At 56.9% G+C, this 20,642-nt stretch overlaps 1 protein-coding gene across 5 annotated transcripts in view; it reads right to left on the bottom strand.

Moving 5' to 3' along the window:
• Window positions 1-769: 769 nt before the first annotated feature.
• Window positions 770-20,642, bottom strand: part of TRPV4 (transient receptor potential cation channel, subfamily V, member 4) — a 37,486-nt gene continuing 17,613 nt past the window's right edge. The window contains exons 3-16 of one of the 5 annotated variants that reach the window (XM_012660421.1): window positions 20,164-20,336; window positions 15,711-15,863; window positions 14,754-14,894; window positions 13,737-14,035; window positions 12,029-12,208; window positions 10,175-10,333; window positions 9,774-9,866; window positions 9,409-9,482; window positions 8,532-8,697; window positions 8,232-8,298; window positions 5,713-6,029; window positions 3,934-4,061; window positions 1,689-1,810; window positions 770-1,166 (exon numbers count right to left, since the gene is read on the bottom strand). In XM_012660421.1, the coding sequence (XP_012515875.1) occupies window positions 1,009-1,166; window positions 1,689-1,810; window positions 3,934-4,061; window positions 5,713-6,029; window positions 8,232-8,298; window positions 8,532-8,697; window positions 9,409-9,482; window positions 9,774-9,866; window positions 10,175-10,333; window positions 12,029-12,208; window positions 13,737-14,035; window positions 14,754-14,894; window positions 15,711-15,863; window positions 20,164-20,336 (2,230 nt within the window). In that variant the 3' untranslated portion in view covers window positions 770-1,008. The remainder of the gene's footprint in view (window positions 1,167-1,688; window positions 1,811-3,933; window positions 4,062-5,712; window positions 6,030-8,231; window positions 8,299-8,531; window positions 8,698-9,408; window positions 9,483-9,773; window positions 9,867-10,174; window positions 10,334-12,028; window positions 12,209-13,736; window positions 14,036-14,753; window positions 14,895-15,710; window positions 15,864-20,163; window positions 20,337-20,642) is intronic. The other 4 variants (XM_012660422.1, XM_012660424.1, XM_012660423.1 and 1 more) reach the window with 4 other exon arrangements.

Here is a 20,642-nt window from a genome sequence, read left to right as displayed (position 1 = left end):
GCCCCGGGAAGGGAGGGGTCTGTCTTCAGCTCTGGCAGGCGGGAGGCCCTGTCCCCACCACTCAGCCCCACGCACCTTGAGTCCCACCCACCCCGGCTCCACGAGCACTGCCAACACCCCTCCGCCACCGCGGTCCTCGCAGTGGCCACCCTCGAGCCCACCCAGCACCCACTGCTGACAGCCAGCGCCCAGCCACACACCCATCGCTGCGCCCCCCACCAGCGGGGCCGTTCCCCCCAGCGGCAGCGTCACCCCTGCACAACCTCCGATCAACACGACCCCCTGAGCAGCGTCATTGCCCACACCCGCACTGCCCTAAGCCCCATTCCCCGCATCTGCGCCTCCCCACGGCCGCGCCCGCCGCCCCCACCTCGTGCCGCCGCGACCACCATCACCGCCCCCGCGACCCATCCCCGGACCAACAGCCTAAGTGCCACCCGCTCAGGACTGCTCCCCCGGCCCCGCCCTGCCCCACACTCCTACTCCTAGCTCCCCCTGTCACCGTCCTCCCTCCCCACCGCGGTCCCCACCATCTCCACCAGCAATGAAGGAACATTTATTGAGCACCGACGAGTGCCAGACACTCTACAGAACACACAGACGGCGTGGCCCCAGCCCGAGGGCCCCGGCCCCTCAGGGCCCTGGCAGGGCAGCGCACTTGGAACGAGTCCTGTGGCCCGTGCCAGGGTCTAGCTGCGGGCGGGGTCACGCCGCTGTCCTGAGAGCGAGCAAATAAATAACGGAGACGCAGCGGCACGGGCCCTGGCTTTGGCTTACGTGACTCCATGGGAGTGAGACAGGCGGCCAGGAGCCCCGGCCCCAGGGCAGGGAGGCAGAGCTGGGGGCAGGAGCCTGGGGACCAGGGGGTCCTGGGGCCTCCCTGGCATCTCCGCCCGGCCCGCACCTCTGGGGCTCAAAGCAGGGCAGGGGGACGCCCGGGAGGAGCTGCTGAAACGCGGACGGACCAGAGATGGGCAGGCACAGGGGACGGGGCCCCGCCCTCGGCCCCTAGAGCGGGGCGTCGTCAGTCCTCCACTTCGGGGGGCAACTCCGCTGGTGGCCGTCGCAGCTGGGGCTCCCCACGTCGTCGAGAGGCACCACCACCTCGTCGGGGCTCGAGCTCTTGCTCAGCTCCACCACGCGGGGCACCACCGAGGACCAGCGGTCTGCATGGCCAGGGCGTCCGAGGAGGGCGGGGTTGGTGGAGAGAGTGCACAGAAATTGAGCGCCTACTGTGTTCTGTGCACTGCGTGGTGATCTCAAGGGGGAGCTATGATTAAGCGCCTCTTACAGAGGCGGAGACTGGGGCTCAGAGAGGTCTAGGGGCCTGCCTAGGAGCACACAGGACTCAGGGAGGCGAGGAGCCGGGTCAGGACGCCCCGCGCGCCCCTGTCCTCCCTGCTGCATGCTCATGGCTTGGCGGGAAAACAGGAGTTTCTCCCCACGGGGATGGCCGAGGATCTCGTCCTCCCTCCCGCCCCAGGCCACTTCTTGTCATGGTGTGTGGCAGGCCAGGGGGAAGCCACGGAGGTGAGGTGGCCCAGGCACTGCACGCACGAGCTGTGAAGTCAACTCAGGGGCTGGCCCATCCCCCCCGCCCGTGCTACAGACGTGCATGTGGAGGCCCAGAGAGGCTGCTCACAGCCAACTCACCACAAGGGGGACCCCCCGCCGGTCCTTGCACTCACCCCTGCGGAGGCGGCCCACGGTGTGCGAGAAGCCGTAGTACTGGTAGGTCTCGCTCTTGCCGGGGTCCTCGTTAATGATGCCCAAGTTCTGGTTCCAGTGCGACCAGTTCACCTCGTCCACCCTGGCGGGGCCGGAGCAGAGGGTCACAGAGCCCCACGGAGACGCCCCCCGGCCCCCCCTGAGGCAGCCTCCCCTGCCCCCGTGCCCAGCGCCCCCTCCTCCTACTGTTTATACTACGGCAAACTGCACACAAAATCTGCCCGTCATCATTTCCGAGTGCGCGACTCAGCGGCATTAAGCCCAACCGCAGTGTGGCGCAGGCGTCGCCACTGTCCACCTCCCAAACTCCTCCATTGCCCCAAATATAAATCCCGCAGCCGTTAAGCAACACCACCTCCCGCGCCCTCCTGCCGCCATCCCCGGTAACCCCTGACCTGCTTTCTGTTTCTATGGATTCGCCTCTTCTGGGCGTTTAACATAAGTGGAATCATACGATATGTGGTCTGTTATCGCTGGCATAATGTTTGCAAGTTTTGTCCCTGTCACAGCTGGATTACAACTTCATTCCTCTTTGTGGCCAAGTAATATTCCATCGCATGGATAGGCCACACTTTGTTTACCCATTCATTCATTGATGGACACCTTTCTTCTTGACACTTTTACCTCTTATTATTGGGATACCCTGATAAAATCAGGTTGTAGCCTTTTGGGGCCAAATTGGCTCAATATAATTACTAGTTTAGGCTGGGCGCGGTGGCTCACGCCTGTAATCCTAGCTCTCTGGGAGGCCGAGGCAGGCGGATTGTTTGAGCTCAGGAGTTCGAGACCAGCCTGAGCAAGAGTGAGACCCCGTCTCTACTAAAAATAGAAAGAAATTAATTGGACAACTAAAAATATATAGAAAAAATTAGCCTGGCATGGTGGTGCATGCCTGTAGTCCCAGCTACTCGGGAGGCTGAGGCAGTAGGATCGCTTGAGCCCAGGAGTTTGAGGTTGCTGTGAACTAGGCTGACGCCACGGCACTCTAGCCCAGGCAACACAGTGAGACTGTGTCTCAAAAAAAAAAAAAAAAAATTACTAGTTTGTTTTTTTTTTGTTTTGTTTTTTTTGAGACAGGGTCTCGCTCTGTTGCCCAGGCAATTGCAGCCGTGTCATCATAGCTCACTGCAGCCTCAAACTCCTGGGCTCAAGCGATCCTCCTGCCTCAGCCTCCCAAGTAGCTGAGACTACAGGTGTCTACCGCCACACCCAGCTAATCTGTTTATTTTCTTTAGAGACAGGGTTTTGCTACGTTGCCCACCCCGGCTGGTCTTGAACTCCTGGCCTCCAGCAATCCTCCTGCCTCAGCCTCCCAGAGTGCTGGGATTACAAGCATGAGCCACTGTGTCCAACCATAATAATTTCTGTTTTTTAAAATTATTTTTTGTTATTTTCATGCAGCCTTTTTTTGAACAATTGGTATATGTCAGGACTTAGCAAGATACCCTTGTTATTCCCATTTTACAGACAAGGAACGTGAGGCTTCTCAAACTGTTTTTCCAAGGTCACTAAGCTGGTACGTTACAGAATCAGGATTTGAACTTTGGATTCAAACTGAATAGAACTGGCTGGCTGGCCTAGGAGGTGCGTGCTACTATTGTCCCCATGTCACAGATGAGGACTTGGCCTGAGCCCAAACATTCTGTTTACACTCTATGCTGGCAACCAGTTCACAAAGAATGATTCAACTCAAAAGCAAAGAATCACCAAGCAGGTCCCCTAAGAAGCTGGCGTTCCCCATGCATCCCAGCGTCACTCTGCATTCGAGCTGGGTAAGGTCCCACGCCCTGGAAGCTGCTGGTTCCTCAGTTTCCCCATGTCAGCCAAGGCGCTGGAGCCCACCCCATTGTTTGCTCAACAGAGGGTGAGGCTCTGAGATGAGCTTTGCCTCCAAGGCTGGGCTTCCCCTGTGCAAGGCGCAGAGGAGCCGGCGGCAACCCAGTGGCCGAGCGCTTCTCAGGTGCGGCCCCGTCTGACCCGCACGGCAGGCCCAGAAGCGGGTGCTCGTGTTTTCTCCATTGCACCGGGGGAGAAGCTGAGCCTGAGAGGTGAACCCACTTGCCTAAGACCGCCCAGTGGAACTGAACTCCGGTCGGGCCGACTGGGGCCTCGGCGGCTCCGGAAATCACAATGGGTAGAAAACATGTGAGCAACAAGAGCCCCTGACCCGACGGGGACAGGTCTGCCCTGCCCAGCTGGCCTCACCTGAAGCACCACCTGCGGTCCGGAGTGCCGTCCGAGCTCTTGCCCACGGTGACCATCTCCCCGGAACGGAAGGCCTTCCTCAGGAACACGGGGAAGGAGCGCTCAATGTCCAGGATGGTGGTGGCCCACTGCAGGGAGGGAGGGCCGGGAGGGGACATCGGTGAGCCTCCCCAGCCCGCACCTACTTCCCTAATGGCAGAAACGAGGTGACGGGCCGGTGGGGGGCCAGAGAACTAGGCTCTCCAGCTCCTACTGCCCCTAGGAATGGGGTTTATAAACTCAAAGACGCAGAGGTGGGCAGGCAGGAAAACAAACAGACGAGGCAGGACGAGATGCAGAAAGGCCACGGCCCCGTGACACACACACAGCAGTTGCCACTCAGGGTCAGGTCACTGGGGAGCGGTGGGGTGTGGGGTGAGCCAGGGAGCAAATGGCCCCATGATGGGGCAGCCGCCTCCCACCCCACCCGAGCGCTGCCAGGAAGGGGCCCTGCACTGCCGGGGCTTCCAACTTCTCAAGAAAGGCCAGAAGTCTGGCTTTTTATGTGGAATCTCTTCATTTCTAAATTGTGCGTTAAACTCTTTAAAAATATGGTGGACCAGGAAAAATAAACCGTGGCTGGTTGAATCCAGTCCACAGGCTGCCCAGTTTGCATCTTGTGAGTTATGCCCGGGGGGAAACTGAGGCCCAGGGAAGCAGGCAGTAGGTGTAAAGGTTAAAAGCAGGCCTGAGCCGTTTCCCTCTGGCCCAGTCCTGGGTGGATGACCTTGGGTTTCTTTCTCACTGTGCTGTTGCCTTGAAACGTACCGAGTCAAGGCCAATGCGGTGCTGCGCTCCCAGGCCATGCACGGTCCCGTTTACTGAGAACGGCGCCTGGCCTGGGAGCGCGGGCAGGCGGCCGTGGCCCCGAGGGCTCTGCTTCCTGGGACTGCATGGAAACCTTCTGGGAGCAAAGGCGGCAGCTCCCCCACCACGTCAGCTTCTCCTCTGTGACCCAGCATGTTCTCAGGCAAAAGCCCCTGTGAGAATGCTGACATCTCCCTGCGCTGGAGTGGCCCGTACCCCCACCAGCCTCGTCTCTGGAGCCGTGGCAGGACACAGAGGCTGCCCCTGGGCTCAGCGTGGGGCCCCTGTTGAAATGCTGATGCCGGCTGGGTGCAGTGGCCCATGCCTGTTACCCTAGCACTTTGGGAGGCCGAGGCGGGAGGATCGCTTGAGGCCCAGAGTTCGAGCCCAGCCTGAGCAAGAGCCAGACTCCATCTCTACAAAAAGTAAATTAGCCAGGCGTGGTGGCACGTGCCTGTAGTCCCAGCTACTCGGGAGGCTGAGGCAGGAGGATCGTTTGAGCCCAGGAGTTCAAGGTTACAGTGAGCTATGATTGTGCCACTGCACTCCAGCCTAGGTGACAGAGCAAGACCCTGTTTCTGAAAAAAACAAGGAAAAACAAAAAAGAAACGCCAATGCCCTCTGAGCACTTCCTGTGCCGACAGAGCTCACTCAGGCGTGCTGGGCGGACTAGGCTGTGTCCTGTGAGCTGGACCACAGGTGAATCTGAGACCACTGTGGGTGGTCAGGCAAGAAGCCACCTTGAAGTTCACTAGGCGGCAGCCTTCGATGCCCATTTTACAGACAGGTAAATAGAGGTGGAGTGAGATGATGCGGCTTGCCCAGGCAGGAAAGCCGGGGAAGCCAGTTGGGCGAGGTGTCTTCCCCGCTCCCCAACCTTGGAAGGCCCGAGGGTGGCTGGCAGGGAGGGGCCAGGGGGCCCTGGGGCCTCACCTGCAGCTTCCAGATGTGCTTGCTCTCCTTGGACACCTGGCCCACCGTCTCCCCCATGAGCGCGATGAGCATGTTGAGGAGCAGCACGAAGGTGAGGATGATGTAGGTGACGAGCAGCACGATGAAGACCACGGGGTACTTGGTGCTGCTCAGCATCTCCAGGTCGCCTATGCCGATGGTCAGCTTGAAGAGGTCCAGCAGGAAGGTGCTGAAGGTCTCGCTGTCACGGCACGAGGGGTACGTGGGCACCGTGCAGTTGGTCTGGTCCTCGTTGCACACCTTCATGTTGGCACACGGGTTCAGCAGGGACACCAGGGCTGCGGGAGGGACGGGGGTGGCTGAGTGGCTGAGTGGGAGGACGCAGGCTGAGAGGGGGGCGCGGCGCTCCCATTTGACGGAGGGGAAAGCTGAGGCCTGGCGAGGGGAGAGCGCTGGCCCACGGTCACCCAAACCAAGAGCCGGCCCCAGGTCCTACTGATTCCGAAGCCTTTGCTCTTTCCACAAACTCTCACTGATAAGGAAGAAGTTTTCAGGATCTAGTCCAGCAGTTTCCAACTAGGGACGATTCTCCCCCGAGGGGACATCTGGCAACGTCTGGAGGCGACATGTTTGGTTGTCACAACTAGGGGTGGAGGCCAGGGCTGATGCTGAACACCCTACGATGCTCAGGACAGCGCCCACAGCAACACGTTATCTGGTCCCTCACGTCGACACGTCAAGGCTGAGAAGCTCTAGCGTGGCCTCATTCTCAGGGGTCCTGGGGCGCCGGAATGTCAGCATGCCCAGGGCCAGGCTCTCTCTTGTGCTCCTGTCTCCCAGGCCACACCAACCCAGAGAGGAAGGGTGGCGGCCGAAACCAGGCACTGGTCCTGACTGTCCCCAAAGCTGTGTTCTCTAAGCACCCTCTCCCCGTCCAGGCATCTCAAACTGATCATGGTGCTCGTCCTTGCCTATGAAGCCCACACGAAGCTTCGGAGTTCTGCTCAACCCAGTTCTGCAGCAACAACCTTTCCCTAAACCAGGCAGGGCAGGGAGCATGAGGAGTCTTGGCCCCTTCAGTCAGTGGGGTGCAGAATGTCAAAATGCCTTTACCCAGAGATTAGAGTAAGCAGGTTTCAACTCACGTGCTGATGCTACTCAATTGTGCAGTGGCTGCTGAAACACTGTGTTGAGAAGGATTCTGAGGCTTCGTTCAGACTCATCATAAGAATAGTTCTGTGATCCACTAGCAATGTCTGCCATGGGCACCAAAGTGAGGAACAGCAGCACATTTGCCCTGCTTATGTTCTGTAAGCCTCAGAGCCGGGATCCTTCTATAATTAGGATTGCAGGAGGGCTAGGCTCCTGACCCAAATCCCAAACTTTGGTTGAATGTTTGACACTCTGTTTACTTTTTCCAGCCTACTCCTGGGAGGGAAAAGCTGTACCCTGTCCCTATCTCCCCAGCCAAGGTCACAGTTCTGCTTCCCCCAAATAATCCACACAGGGATTGGCCACAGCCACCATCGTGGGTGAAAACATCACCACCACCAGATTCCTACTGCCAGGCTGGTCCCCAGATGAACCTGCTCAGATGTGAATGTGACCTGGTCCAACGTGAGCTGGCCACTCCCCTTTGGATGCTGGGCTTTGATGTCACATCACCCACCCCTTGGGGACCAGCCCAATGGCTTGGTCAGTTTTCCCAGCCCCAGGTCCTTCCCCCCTGGCCTAGGCCATTGAGGTCCCCAAATGCCATCATGACATTATGGAGAAAGCATGTCACAGGGAGCCAATATTGGGCTTTAAGAAAAGACCTGGGCTGGTCGATTAATTATCAAGTTTCATCGCTCTGTGTATCCACACCCCTTCAATGTGGCTTTGAGGCTTTTCCCATCAAAAAGTGGAGTCCCATCCTCTGAATTAGGGCCTCGTGACTTGCTTTAGCCAGCAGAGTAAGGCAGCAGTGATGCCTCATGCCACTCACGTTCTTGGAGCCCTAAGACCTCCATGTGCACAAGCCCAAGCTGGCCGGCTGGAGGATGAGTGACCACGTGGAAGAGAGCCCAGCCGAGGCCGTCGTAGCTAGACCAGGCAGCCGGCAGCCAACCCGGCAGCTGACCACAGACACAGGAGCCCACCGAGATCATTCCAACCTGCCCAGGTCAGCACAACCACCTAGCTGACCTGGAGACTCGAGAGCAAATAATAAACAGTGTTTTAAGCCACTAAGTTTTGGGCGGCTTCTTTTGCAACGATAGCTAAATATGCCAGTTTTACCATTTACTAGCTTTTGAACTTGAGCAAGTTAATTAACCTTTCTAAGACTCAGTTTCCTTATCTAGGGAAGGGGACAGTAGAGGCACTTGGCTCACAGGCTTGCGGGAGGGTTACAGGAGGCAGGGAGGGAAAGTCCGTAGCCCGGTGCCTGGCACACGGTGGGAACTCAACAGCGCAGCTTGTGGTCCTCGATGCGTAATGGCTACTGTTCCAGTCCCTGCACCCCACCCCGCCAGGCGCCCCGGGCACCCAGAGCTCACCTGAAGCGTAGCCGATCATGAAGAGCAAGTAGACGAGCAGGAAGCGGAAGAGGTCTTTGAAGAGGATCTAAAGACGCCAGTGGGATTAGGAGGCAAAGAGGTGACAGACACGTGGTTTGCTGCCTTCCCCACTCCTCCACCCCAAACTTGCATTCCAGTTCCACCATGGTCCCTCCCCGATGTACGCCCCCTGCCTCACACAGCCCATGTCCTCAGCTCTACAGGCACGGAAGGTGTGCACATGGTGTGTGTGGCTCCCTCCGGGGACACGCAAGTCCCGAGGGTCCCCCCAGCCCGTACCTTCTGGATCATGATGCTGTAGGTCCCCGTCAGCTTCAGCCCACGGGTGAAGTAAAGGGCGTTCATCCAGCCCAGGACCAGGGCAAAGACCATCACGGCCAGGTAGGCCTCGATCCCCGCCAGGTAGAGGGCCGCAGAGACGATCACCAGCACGGAGTAGATGAAGCTACAGGGCAACAGAGACCACAGAGAGGCCAGAGGGGAGAGGGGACAGTGAGGCCCTGGAGGGGGAGACATGCCCCAAGCCCTTCAGGGTAACAGGGCATCGTAATGCCTTCTGGACCCCCAGAAAAGAAACAAAGTGGATTAGTGGGGTTCTCTGGCATTCTGTTAACCAGAATGTTTAATTAGCTGGCAATTAATGTGTGTACAATGGCCCTGAGGCCCTGCAAGACCCCAAAGTGATGCCCTTTGGAATTGCCAGAAAAAGATTTAGTGTTGTGCAGTGAGTGGAGATTTTGTGGCTAAGTGAATTTCATTGTTCTCCAACTCTAAAGGAAATGGAAAAGATGTAGCACACATATACATGCTCTCTTCCTGTGCCCTAGGCAGACATCATCAATCAATCACAGCACTCTTTCTCACTAAACATAGACACAGCCTCCAAATTCTTAATGTGGCATTCCAGGCAGACATTAGCAATCAATCCCCAGTAGCAGAGGTTAAAATTACTTCTATCCCTGGTGCATATGCTAACTCTCTAGCAACCAGAATATTTCTTTAACCAGAAGACCCCACTGCTTGACCTTGGCTTTGTCCTGACTTTGGGTTTGTCCAGCTGCCCCGTAAAGTGACCTCGCCCCCAAATCTAGATGACCTACCAGCCCAACCCTGCCTTCCTTATGCAGGAGCTGCTGACCCAGGGGCCTCTACTCACTAGAGCAGCTGGAAGGAGCCATCGATGAAGAGAGAGTTCACGCCAGGACATTTCTTCATGAACAAGTCTTTGATCTGGAAGAGGGGAGGAGGCACGTGGAAAGGGTGGGCCCACAGGAGGGTAGAGGGGAGGAGGGAGGAGACAGAGGAAGGGCCAGCAAAGAGGGAGGCAGAGTCTGGCACAGAGACTCTTCTCTGTTGGGAAGGGAGGCGAAAGCAGGGAAGGAGAGTGTGAGGCTGAAGGAGGAGATAGAAGAAGAAAGGGGGAATGAAAGGAGGAAGGAGGGGAGAAGGGCGAGCCGGGGGAGGGAGGAGAGGGAGAGGGAGGAGGGAAGGCAGGGTGGGGCATGGGGGCCAGGCACTCACGTTGGTGAAGAAGAAAAGGACCCCGGTAAGGAGTGTGATGATCTCGCCAGCCAGCCTCAGGTAGTCCACCGTGGTGCGGTAAGGGTACGGCGGCTGGGGGACAGAGGGCACACGGGTCCTCACCCCACCCCCGATGTCTGGCCCCAGATCCAGATGTTCCCCCACGCCCCGACCATATGGATCCTGGGGCACCTCCTCCTTCACTCTCTTCCTCCTGCTCTGAGCCACCGTGGGTGGCTCCTCCTGCTCTGAGCCGTGGGTGTTGGGGTCACCTCCCCAACCCATTCCTAAGCCTTCTCCAGTCCCTCCCACAGGAGAACCAGGAGGACATGGTTGCACCCCGGTCCTGGGTGGTCCAGCCCAGAGCCCGCCCCAGCCCCTGCCCAGCCCCAGGCACTCACGGTGCCCTCCAGCGGCTGGTAGTAGGCAGTGAGGGTGAAGATGACCATGGCGCACAGGTAGGAGACCACGTTGATGTAGAAGGACACGGCCCCGAACTTGCGCCACTTGTCCCGCAGGAGTTCATTGATGGGCTCCACAGCCAGCATCTCGTGGCGGTTCTGCAAGACGCACAGTGGTGGGGGCCCCCTCCTCAAGGTGGGGGATCCGACAGGCTGACTCCAGCACGCCTTCCCCTCCTCCTCCCCGAGAGCGCGTTCTCTCCTAACCCACTCTCCAGCTGCACTAAGGATCCACAGGGAACTGGATGGATATTGAGAATCAACCCCAAACCCCTGGGCTCAGCACTGGAGTCTCTGCCTAATTCTGCCTCAACTTACCCTTCTACCCTATGCTAGCATCACAGAACCGAGAATCAGAAAGCCCCTTAAAAACATTTATTCTGGCCAGGCATGGTGGCTCATGCCTATAATCTTAGCACTCTGGGAGACCAAGGTAGGAGGATGGCTTGAGGTCAGGAGTTCAAGACCAGCCTGAGCTAGAGTGAGACCCTGTCTCTACTAAAAATAGAAAAAATTAGCCAAGCATGGTGGCACATGCCTATAGTCCTGGCTACTCAGGAGGCTGAGGCAGGAGGATCCCTTGAGCCCAGGAGTTTGAGGTTGCTGTGAGCTAGGCTGACGCCATGGTGCTCTAGCCCAGGTGACAGAGCAAGACCCTGTCTCCAAAAAAAAAAAAATTATTCTCATGGCTCCCAAATTCCATGTCTGTGGATGGGACCAAGCTGCTGGCAGCAAAATCACCTATGTAGCTTGCTAAAAATATCAATCCCTGGGCTCCATCCTCAGAAGTTCTGATTCATGGAGAAGGATCAGGAAATTTAGCCCAAAGATGATAAATGACCGCACTGACCCCATTTCTCCAATCCACCCAGAGCAGACATCACTAATCGAGGCCTGCACAGTAGAGCTCATAGAGTTTCCGGGTAGATACCACCAACCCGGTCAGTTTGCTCCTGAGATGCTAAACCTCCTGCCACCCTTGGTCTAACTCAAGTTGGTCGCTAATTTCAAAGATGACAGAATGAGGTCTGCAAGGGAGTCAAGTGCACAGAGACAGTAAGCCGCAGGGCAGGGCTGGAACGGAAACCGCCTGTCAGCAGTCACCCCCGTATCTGCCCCATTTGTACGGCATCCTGTCCCCCTAGTGACTTGAGTTTCTTCACAATCAGGATTTGTGCAACAATGTAGCCGCAAAGATGCGACTGTAGTGTTATTCCTGATAGTTAAAGGCAGAACAAAGCCAAATCATAGAGGAGTGGTTTGTTAGCACACGTGGTACATGTACACGCAGCAGTGATACTGTGGAAAAATATTTAATGGTGCAGAACGATGTTCACAAAATACTGCTAACTGGGGAAAAAAACGGGCTTTCAAAACTTCATATAATGACCACTATTGACAGTGGCTGACACAGGATGTTTACTCTGCGCCAGGCTGTTCTAAAACTAACTCATTTGCTCCTCCCAACAAACCTATGGGATGTGCACGATCGTTAACCGAGGTTACAAATGAGGAAGCTGAGATCCAGAGAGGTGGAGTCACTTGTCCTGAGTCACACAGCAAGTAAGTTTCAGAGCCAGGATGCCAGCCCAGTTCTACCTGCCTGTTGAAGTCCGTCTTCCCACAAGCTTTGCTCATCTCCCCACGTGCCATGTGCTGCCCTGGGCACTTAGTTGGCACTCAGCTAACAGACCCACCGTTCTGGGCCCCAGAGTCCTGGGCTCTCTGACCTGGGTCCAGGGCTCCAAACCTGCTCCCTTCTTCCCCACCCCCGTCCCCTGCAGCAGCGCCCACCTCGATCTTGCTATTATACACCAGGATTTCCAGCACGGAGGCCTCTTCCCCACACGTGTCCAGGGAGGAGAGGTCGTAGAGCGAGGAATACACTGGCCCGTAGGCCCAGTCCTTGAACTTGCGGGACAGGTGCCGCGTGTCCTCGTCTGTCACCTCCCGCCGGATGATGTGCTGAAAGACCTGTACGGGAAGAAGGGAGGGTCAGGGGACCCAGGGAGGGACCCCAGGGGCTGGGCACAGCTCATCAAATGGGGCCTCCAGAGAGAACAGGATGGAAGGGAGGTTTATTGAGCATGTACTATTTGCTGAACCCTTTCTTCATGTCATTGTGTTTAATCCATGTTCTCACCATCTTGGTTTACAGATGGAGGCTCAGAGAAATGAAGGGTGTTCCAGAAGCCACACACCCAGTCAGCTGGAGCCAGGCTGAACCTGGCGAGCCTTCGACATCTTAATCATAATGAATATCCTCTTTGTGTAGATCAAACAGCCATGCATCCATCTTAATAACCCGTGAATTATAACACAAATGATCACATGCAGTCCTTCCCATCCCCACGCCTGCGATCTTTGGCTCCTACACAGGGAAGCTGAGCACGGAGTGGTGAGAATTGCCCCGGGTCACGCGGTTTAAGGAGGGCAAAGTCAGAATTTAAACCCAGGCCTTTGGCAATGCCTCAGGACCCTGGTATAATTGTAATTTTAGTAACTTTTGCTGTATTTTATTTTATTTTGTTTTTTATTTCTTTAGAGACAGGGTGTCGCTATATCACCGAGGCTGGTCTTGAACTCCTGGCCTCAAGTGATCCTCCCGCCTCAGCCTTCCAAGTCGCTGGGAATACAGGCTCAAGCCACTGCACCCAGCTACTTTTGCTATATTTTAATAGAGTAAAAATCCCTACCACTTAATTGAGCACTTACTACCTATGCTGCGTTCTTTATTAAGAACTTTATGTGGATCACTAAACTATCACAACACTATACGAGAGGGCACTATTATTATCCCATTTAAGGCCAGGAAATTGAGGCACAGAAAGGTAGGGTGAGATGCCCAAGGTCACAAGCTGCAAATGCGCAGAGTCAGGGGTCGGACAGGTGCTCCCGACTCTAGGGTGCTCCAGGCTGGGCTCTCGATCAGGGCAACGGTGCCCCCGAGAGGACAATCTGGCAATGTCTGGAGACATCTGTGTGTAGGGAGGTGCCGCTGGCAGCCAGTGAGTAGAGGCCAGGGGTGCAGCTCAACGTCCTACAGTACACGGGACAGCCCCCACCACAAAGAGCCAGCCAGTCCAAAACACCAGTCGTGCTCAGGTTGAGAAACCCTTCCCTAGGCCCAGAGAGGGGAAGGAACTGGTGCAACGTCGCTCAGCCAGTTAGGGGCTGGCTTGAGCTTTGAGACTCAGTTTTCTATCAATGGCTTAACCTTCCTGGAGGGGATGGAGTGGTGAATCTCACTAGGGTGGGATGAGGTGAGAGGCTCGGGGATGAAGTTGAGTAGTTTGGCTGGATACTAGGGAGCCACAGCAGGTTCTTGAGCTGGATTGGCATGATGGGAGGTGAGTGCACAAATGAATAATAACGAATACCACCAGCAGCCCCTCATGTGTGTGTGTGTGTGTGTGTGTGTGTGTGTGTGTGTGCGCGCGCGTGTGTGTGTAGAGGAATGAGAGTGAGTGGATCGGGTGTGCACCCCTAGCCCCACACTTACCCCAATCTTGCCCGTCTTGGCGGCCATCATGAGGGGTGAGAGGCCATCGTTGTTGAGCACGGCTTCCAGGTTGCTGTCGGGGAAGAGGCGGGCGCACTTGAGCAGCAGGAGGTCATACATCTTGGTGACGAACTTGGTGTTCTCGCGGGTGTTGTCGGCGATGGCCACCAGCGCGTGCAGCACCGTGTTGCCGCGCGAGTCTTGCCGCCGCATGTCTGCCTTCTTGTGGGGGTTCTCCGTCAGGTAGTTGACGATGTGGGGCTGGTTGGTGCAGGCGGCCAGCGACAGGGGCAGCTCGCCTGTGGGCCAGGGGGCATGGTGGGGAGGTCAGTGACAGGGACGGGGGGGGGGGACTCTGCCTGCAGGTGCTCAAGGGACACGCACGGTGACGACGGACACGGCACCAAGAGTCGATGTGAACACATGGCGCGGTGGCTGCGCATTTCTGCGGGTGATGCTGGGGAGAAGGGTGTGGCTATTTGGGGACAGGGCCCTGCGGTTGGGAGGCTGTGAGGGTCGGGACACACGTGATGGTGGAACTCTTTGTGCGACTTCGTCCCTGAGCCCCACAGAATGTGTGCCTTTAATTAAGCAGGGGGTGAAACTCAAAGTATTTCATTGGTCCCACTGTGGCCACATGGCGGTGATGGGACTTGGGCCCAGTGACCCGACTGCTGGTCCCAATATATGTCGGACTGATGGACGCAGAGAGCAGGTGCCAGGCGGGTCACCCCGTCACAGCCCGAGGGGCTCTCACGATCCCCACGTACCGATGGGGAAGCGGAGGCTCAGGGAGGGGAGGTCACGTGGCTGAGAAGTAGCGGAGCGAGGATTCGAACCCAGGTCCCAACTCCACGCTCTCCCTGCGGCACTTACACCCCAGAGGCGAGACCGACATGCAGTGTGGCTCTGGGTGTTGGGGAGCCGTCAGGGCTGCCGACACCAACCTGTGCCCCGGGTCTCCCACCCCCAAGCTCCTCCCCTGGGTGCTTCAGCCCCCACCCGGCCCCTCCTCACCGAAGTAGAAGTAGCCTCCCTCATCCTTGGGCTGGAAGAAGCGCCCACGGGCCTGGGCGTGGACGTCGGCTCCCTGGGCCACGAGCAGCTCCACGTAATGCTTGCAGCGGCGCTCAATGGCAATGTGCAGGGCGGTCTGACCTGGGGCGGGGCTGGGAGTCACCCGGGGCTCTGGCAGGGCTTGCTTGGGGGCGGGGGAAGGTGGACTCGGGATACAAAAATCATGGATTTTTAATCTTTTTTTTTTTTCTTTTGAGACAGGGTCTCACTGCATTGCCCAGGCTGGAGTGCAGTGGCATCATCATAGCTCACTGCAACCTTGAACTCCTGGGTTCAAGCAATCCTTCTGCCTCAGCCTTCTGAGTAGCTGGGACTACAGGTGTGCACCAACACGTCTGGCTAATTTTTAAATTTTTTTTTTTGGAGACGGGGTCTTGCTATGTTGCCCAGGCTAGTCTCAAACTCCTGGCCTCAAGCGATCCTCCCCCCTCAGCCTCCCAAAGTGCTGAGATTAGTGGCGGGAGCCACTGCGCCCAGCCAACTTTAATTTTAATATCCAGGAATCTGAAAGGTCAACTTTGATTTATAGAATCTCAGAATCCGGAACCGGGAAGCTTACACCCCTGTCGCCTTTGCCTCTTAGCGGCCGATGGACTCATCATCATTGTAGACCCTTAGAGCACCCAGCACCACAGCTCTTAGGGCCAGAGTCCCAAGTTCAGGGATCACTAGGCTCACTGAATCTCGGAATCTTGGAATCTTTGATTCTGAAACTCAGACCGAAGTTGGAAGGGGTAGTTGTTCCTTCATCCGTCTGTCCATTCATTCATTCAATGACCAATCCCTGGGCACATGCTGGCATGGGAGGCGCAGACCAAAACTCTCAGGGGTCAGATAAGCAAGGACAGTACCTCCACCGCCAACCCCTGCGTCACCCCCGCTGGCCGGGGCACCCACCTCGATAGTAGATGTCGCGGAAGGGCGAGTTGATGAACTCGCGCATGTTGCCAGTGCGCTCGGCGATGTCCAGGAGCACAGGGATGGTGTCGTTGCGGCCGTTGCTCAGGTTTAGCAGGGCCTTGGGCAGGCAGGTCTTCCCCGTGGATGGCTCTGGGGGGACAGACATGTAGGATGAGGCGGTGCTCCGGCCTGTGGCCCGGAACCGCTGGGCACTGGGGCACAGAACACTGGGCAGGGTGTCAGAGGTCCCGGATCCAGCCCTGAGTTATCACACCTCCTCTCTGAGCCTGTTTCCCTGACTGTCCAGCGGGGACATAGTGGGCCACTCTATCTGCCTCCTGTGGTGCTGACAAGGTCAAATAAACCCAGGCGGGTAAAAGTGATTTGAAATGTGGGAGGCCACGGCCTACAGATTGGTTAATTAATTATTTAATGAATCACATTTGGGGCTGGGTGCGGTGGCTCATGCCTGTAATCCTAGCACTCTGGGGAGGCCGAGGCGGGAGGATTGCTTGAGCTCAGGAGTTCGAGACCAGTCTGAGCAAGAGCGAGACCCCGTGTCTACTAAAAATAGAAAGAAATTGACCAAACAATTAAAAATGGAAAAAATTAGCCGGGCACGGTGGCGCATGCCTGTAGTCCCAGCTACTCGGGAGGTTGAGGCAGGAGGATCGCTTGAGCCCAGGAGTTTGAGGTTGCTGTGAGCTAGGCTGACGCCACGGCACTCTAGCCCGGGCAACAGAGTGAGATGCTGTCTTAAAAAAAAAAAAAATTAATCATATTTGGGAAGAATTTTTAAAAGGGCTGTGTAATCAAATAAATGGTAGGAATGCTGGAATAAACAAAACCGATCGTATTTCTTTACTACAGGACTTCTCAGAGCCTTTAATATGCTAACAGGGGCTGTGAACCTCTAAAAGCAAGACACGCTAGGCAGCGTTTGCCCACCTGTCAGAACGCAGAATACTTTTCCCATGAGGCATTTACACTAGTGCCCCCAGAGGGGGAACAGGGGTGCGGCCTTCCCCAGAGCGCGGACTGCCTGCCCCAGTGCGTGGGAAATCACCTCGGCGGGGGGCAGGAGAGGACCGCGGAGGTTCCAGGGACACAGCAATAATAACAGCGAAAGTTTCATCCGCTTGGAGATCTCTCTCCTGAAGTCTCCATGCGGCCTAGTGGGCCGCTGACGCCTCTCGCTTGCTAATGTCCCTTTGCAATTTTCTTTCTCTTGTATTAGTTTTTATGGTTGCATGAGTTGATTTACATCTCAAAAGAGTAAGTCAATGACACGAGTGAATCGGGCACCAGGCAGAATCATGAAGGGGGCTCGGGAACGGCCAGAGGGTGGGAGACACAGCTGTGGGCTGAGCGGCCCTCTCTGAGCCAAGCACCTTGGGGTTCGAATCCTGGCTCTGCCCCCCGCAGCTGTGCGACCCTTTCTCGGCTTAGTCTCCTTTCTGGCTAAATTGAGGCTGCGAAGGGAAATCAATGAGCTGATCGATTGTTTGTTGACAGCCCACTGCCAGGAAGCCAGGAGTCCTCGACAAATACTACTGTTGTGGTTATTAGTCCATGGCGGGGGGGGGGACGGAGCTGTCTCCCTGGACGCCAGGGATGAGGGGAGAAGACGGGAGGAGACCAGAATCCCAGTCCCAGCCCCGCCGGGAATGGGGCTGCCCGGACAAGCCTCGTGCGCCTGTTTCCCGCCGCACACCCGGTCCCAGCCCAGAGGCGACACCAGGTCACTATTTTTTGAATGAATAACTGACTCCAGGTCCCCGTTTGCATGGGGCCAGCAGGGGGCGCTGTCCCAGTGCTGGCCAAGACACACGCACGCTCAGCTCTAGCCTGGAGGTGGCGCCTGTCAGTTTCACTCGTTGTTTTCTATCGTCAGGCAACTTGCAACTTCCACGCAGACGTCATCACCTTTTCCCTCCCAAACCCGCCCCAGCCTGCGTATGTCCCCTTTTCAGAGGACAGTGTCCCCATCCAGCCAAAAGCCTTGGTGTCACCCTTCTCTCCTTGTCCTGTCTTCTGCCCCACATGCACCTCCATCACGCCCCATCGATTTTTCTTCCTCTTCCCCCAGTCCCTCTATAGCTCTCCATCTCTGCCGCCACCACCCCGGCCCAGCCCACCGTCCCTCTCACGTGCCCAAGACACCTCCCTCGTTTCCCCCCAGCCTCCCTGGCCTTCCTTCATCCACTTTCCACATAGCTGCTGGAACGATCTGAAACACCCCTCCCTCCTTTTTGCCCCTGGTTAACTGCAACTCATTCAGACTCAGCGCAAGTGTCACCTCCTCCAGGAAGCTCCCCCAGATCTTCCCTGACCCGGTCAAATCCTGTGATACAGTCTCTTACTGACACCCATCGCAGTTTATAACTGCGTGCCTATTTCTGTGGTCGCTTCATCAAAGCCAGTCTCCTGGGACAGGGTCATGTCTGCCTCGCTCACCATGGTTCTTCCCCCGCCGAGCACAGTGCCTGACACTTGGTACGTGCCCAATAACCATTTGCTGAGTTAATAAACATTCAATGAAGAGACAAATGGGGCGTCCTAGGTAATCCCGAGCCACAGGTAACCCAAAGTGGAACTAGATCCTGGCTTTGGGCTTCCCCACCCTGACACACGGGCTACCCCGGGGCGGGGCGCTGCCAGCTGGGGTCCTGGGATGAGATGCCAGGAGTGGCCTCTTCCCAGGGATGGGGCGGGACACGCAGTTCCAGGGCCTGACCACCAGGTGGCGACGTGGTCCTGCCCAGGGCAGAGTGCTGTTGGGGCCAGGGGGGCCCCACCATTGACAATCGCCTAAAGGAGGCTGTGAAACTTTGCCGGGCGTGTGTGTGTGTTGGGCGTGGGGGTTCTGCAGAATCATATGAGCTCATGAGCCTCTAGCCAGAAAAACATGCAGGGGCGGGTCCAGGCTGTGGGACCTGGCTTAGGTCCAGGGCCTTAGAAGGGCACCCCCAGTTTCACGGTCAATCTCCACTACACACACACTACCATCTACAATTTCAGGGACCCGCCTCCCAAGCCTATCTCAGCGTCCCCCACCCACACTCATGCACAGACACACACTCGTCTGGGGGCTCCGGACTGGGCTAAGAGCCCCCACTCCACCCTGAACGCGGGGAAGCCGGAAGCCTGGACGAGCCCGGCCCGGCGCTGCTCTGCCTGCTGAAGTCGCAGGCGCCGTCGCCCAGGTCGTGGGATTCGCTCCGCCTCGAGGGTCCCCGCTTTTGCCTAGAGTACTTGGCGGACCAGGAGGGGCCCTTTGGCCGGGGCTTAAATGCGGGTTCTGTCCAAATGAGATTATTCGGGCTGTCACTGAGTTAATACTCTGGGGACACAGAGGAGCCCCGTCCCCCGGCAACTCTAAGTTTGTGCCCCTGAAATAAGGCCCCATCATCTGGCCAGGCACCAGGAGTAGATATTTTTTATGAATCCAGTAATTTCTCCTGACAGACACAATGACACTGCATTGTATGGTTTCAGTGTCAAGAATCAGGTAAGTAAAGGTGTATGTGGACGGGCTACCACGGATCTGGCCACCCTGTTTGGATACTTCATTTAAAGTAACGGAAGTTTCAAGAAATGGCCTCTCGCGACCTCCCTCAAGCTGCCCCAGATCCCAGCTGTAGACCCACTGTGGCCGGCCTCCCTGAGACAGGCCCTTCTCCGTAGCAGGTGCCACCATTCCTGACATTGTATACGGTGTGTGGGATCACGTGCCCAGCACACAGTAGGTGGCTGCTTTGGCTGGAGGAGCTCACAGGCCACCTTGCTCAATTTACGGGTCAGGCCTGGGCAGCAGAGGGTGCTGGTGCCCTGGAGCGGGTATTCTGAGCCTGGATGAGGCTGAAGGGTGAGATCTCTGGGCTGGGGCTTCAGCCCAGGGAGGGGAGGCCTAAAGCCAGGATGCCCTAAAGCTGGGGGGCTGGGAAGACCCCAAGAAGTAGAAGCCAGATCCCAGGCCTGATCCCCTTCCCAGCCCTCCAGACTCCTCCTCAGAGGGAGCAAGATCTCCAGGTCCTCGGCCGTCTGTACTCAGCGCTTCCCGGGATGATCTCTCCTCAGAGGCCGGGACTATGCTGTTATTATCCCCAGTTTACAGATGAGCAAACTGAGGTCCAGAGAGGCCACCCATCCCTTAAGTGGTGGAGGTGGGATCCGAACCCAGGTAGGTGGCCTCTGCTTGCCTACTTCACTGACCTTTTCATAAATAAGGGCTGGAGGAATGAATGAATAAGCTGAGGTGGCCAAGGCCCAGAGAGGTTAAGTAGAGTGGTGAAGGACACTCAGGACCAGACTCCCTGTCCAGTGCTCTTCCAGGGCAATGCAGTCCACTGACCCAAGGGAAGATGCTGAGGGGAAAGGAGTCCCCCAACGCCAGGTCTCCCCCCAACCCCTGGCTGGCCCAGCGGCTATGACAGCCTGGGTGGCTCACCCCGGAACTCCTCGTCAGTCAGGCGCTTCTTGTGGGTCAGCAGGAAGGGCAGCAGCCCGTCCAGGTCAGCGGTGGAGCCTCGGGACACGATGTCAAAGAGGATGGGCCGGTTGAAGACTTTGAGGATGGGGGGCGGCTGGGGGGCGGGGGCTTTGGGGCTCTGCGGCTGCTTCCTAGAGGGGGTGGGGAAGCAAAGTAATGGGAGAGCTCGTCTCCTTCCTGCCCCACCGTCCCAGGATTGGGGGGGCAGCGGCTGAAGCCCCAGGGAGGCCCAGACTGAGTGGGGAGGGAGAGCTGAAACACCAAGGAATCCTTTATCCAACAAACTAAAGCTAGTACCTACTGCAAGATGGGCAAAGATGGACAGAAAGAAAGAAATACACAAGCCAGCGCATCCATCCACCCATGCACCCAGGTACCCATGCACCCATCCACTCATCCATCCACCCATCCATCCATCCAACCATTCACCCATCCAT

Source organism: Propithecus coquereli, unplaced genomic scaffold (assembly GCF_000956105.1).
Source record: "Propithecus coquereli isolate 6110/MARCELLA unplaced genomic scaffold, Pcoq_1.0 Scaffold665, whole genome shotgun sequence".
In the NCBI taxonomy this organism is placed as follows: domain Eukaryota; kingdom Metazoa; phylum Chordata; class Mammalia; order Primates; family Indriidae; genus Propithecus; species Propithecus coquereli.
This window is presented reverse-complemented; position numbering and strand designations above follow the sequence as displayed.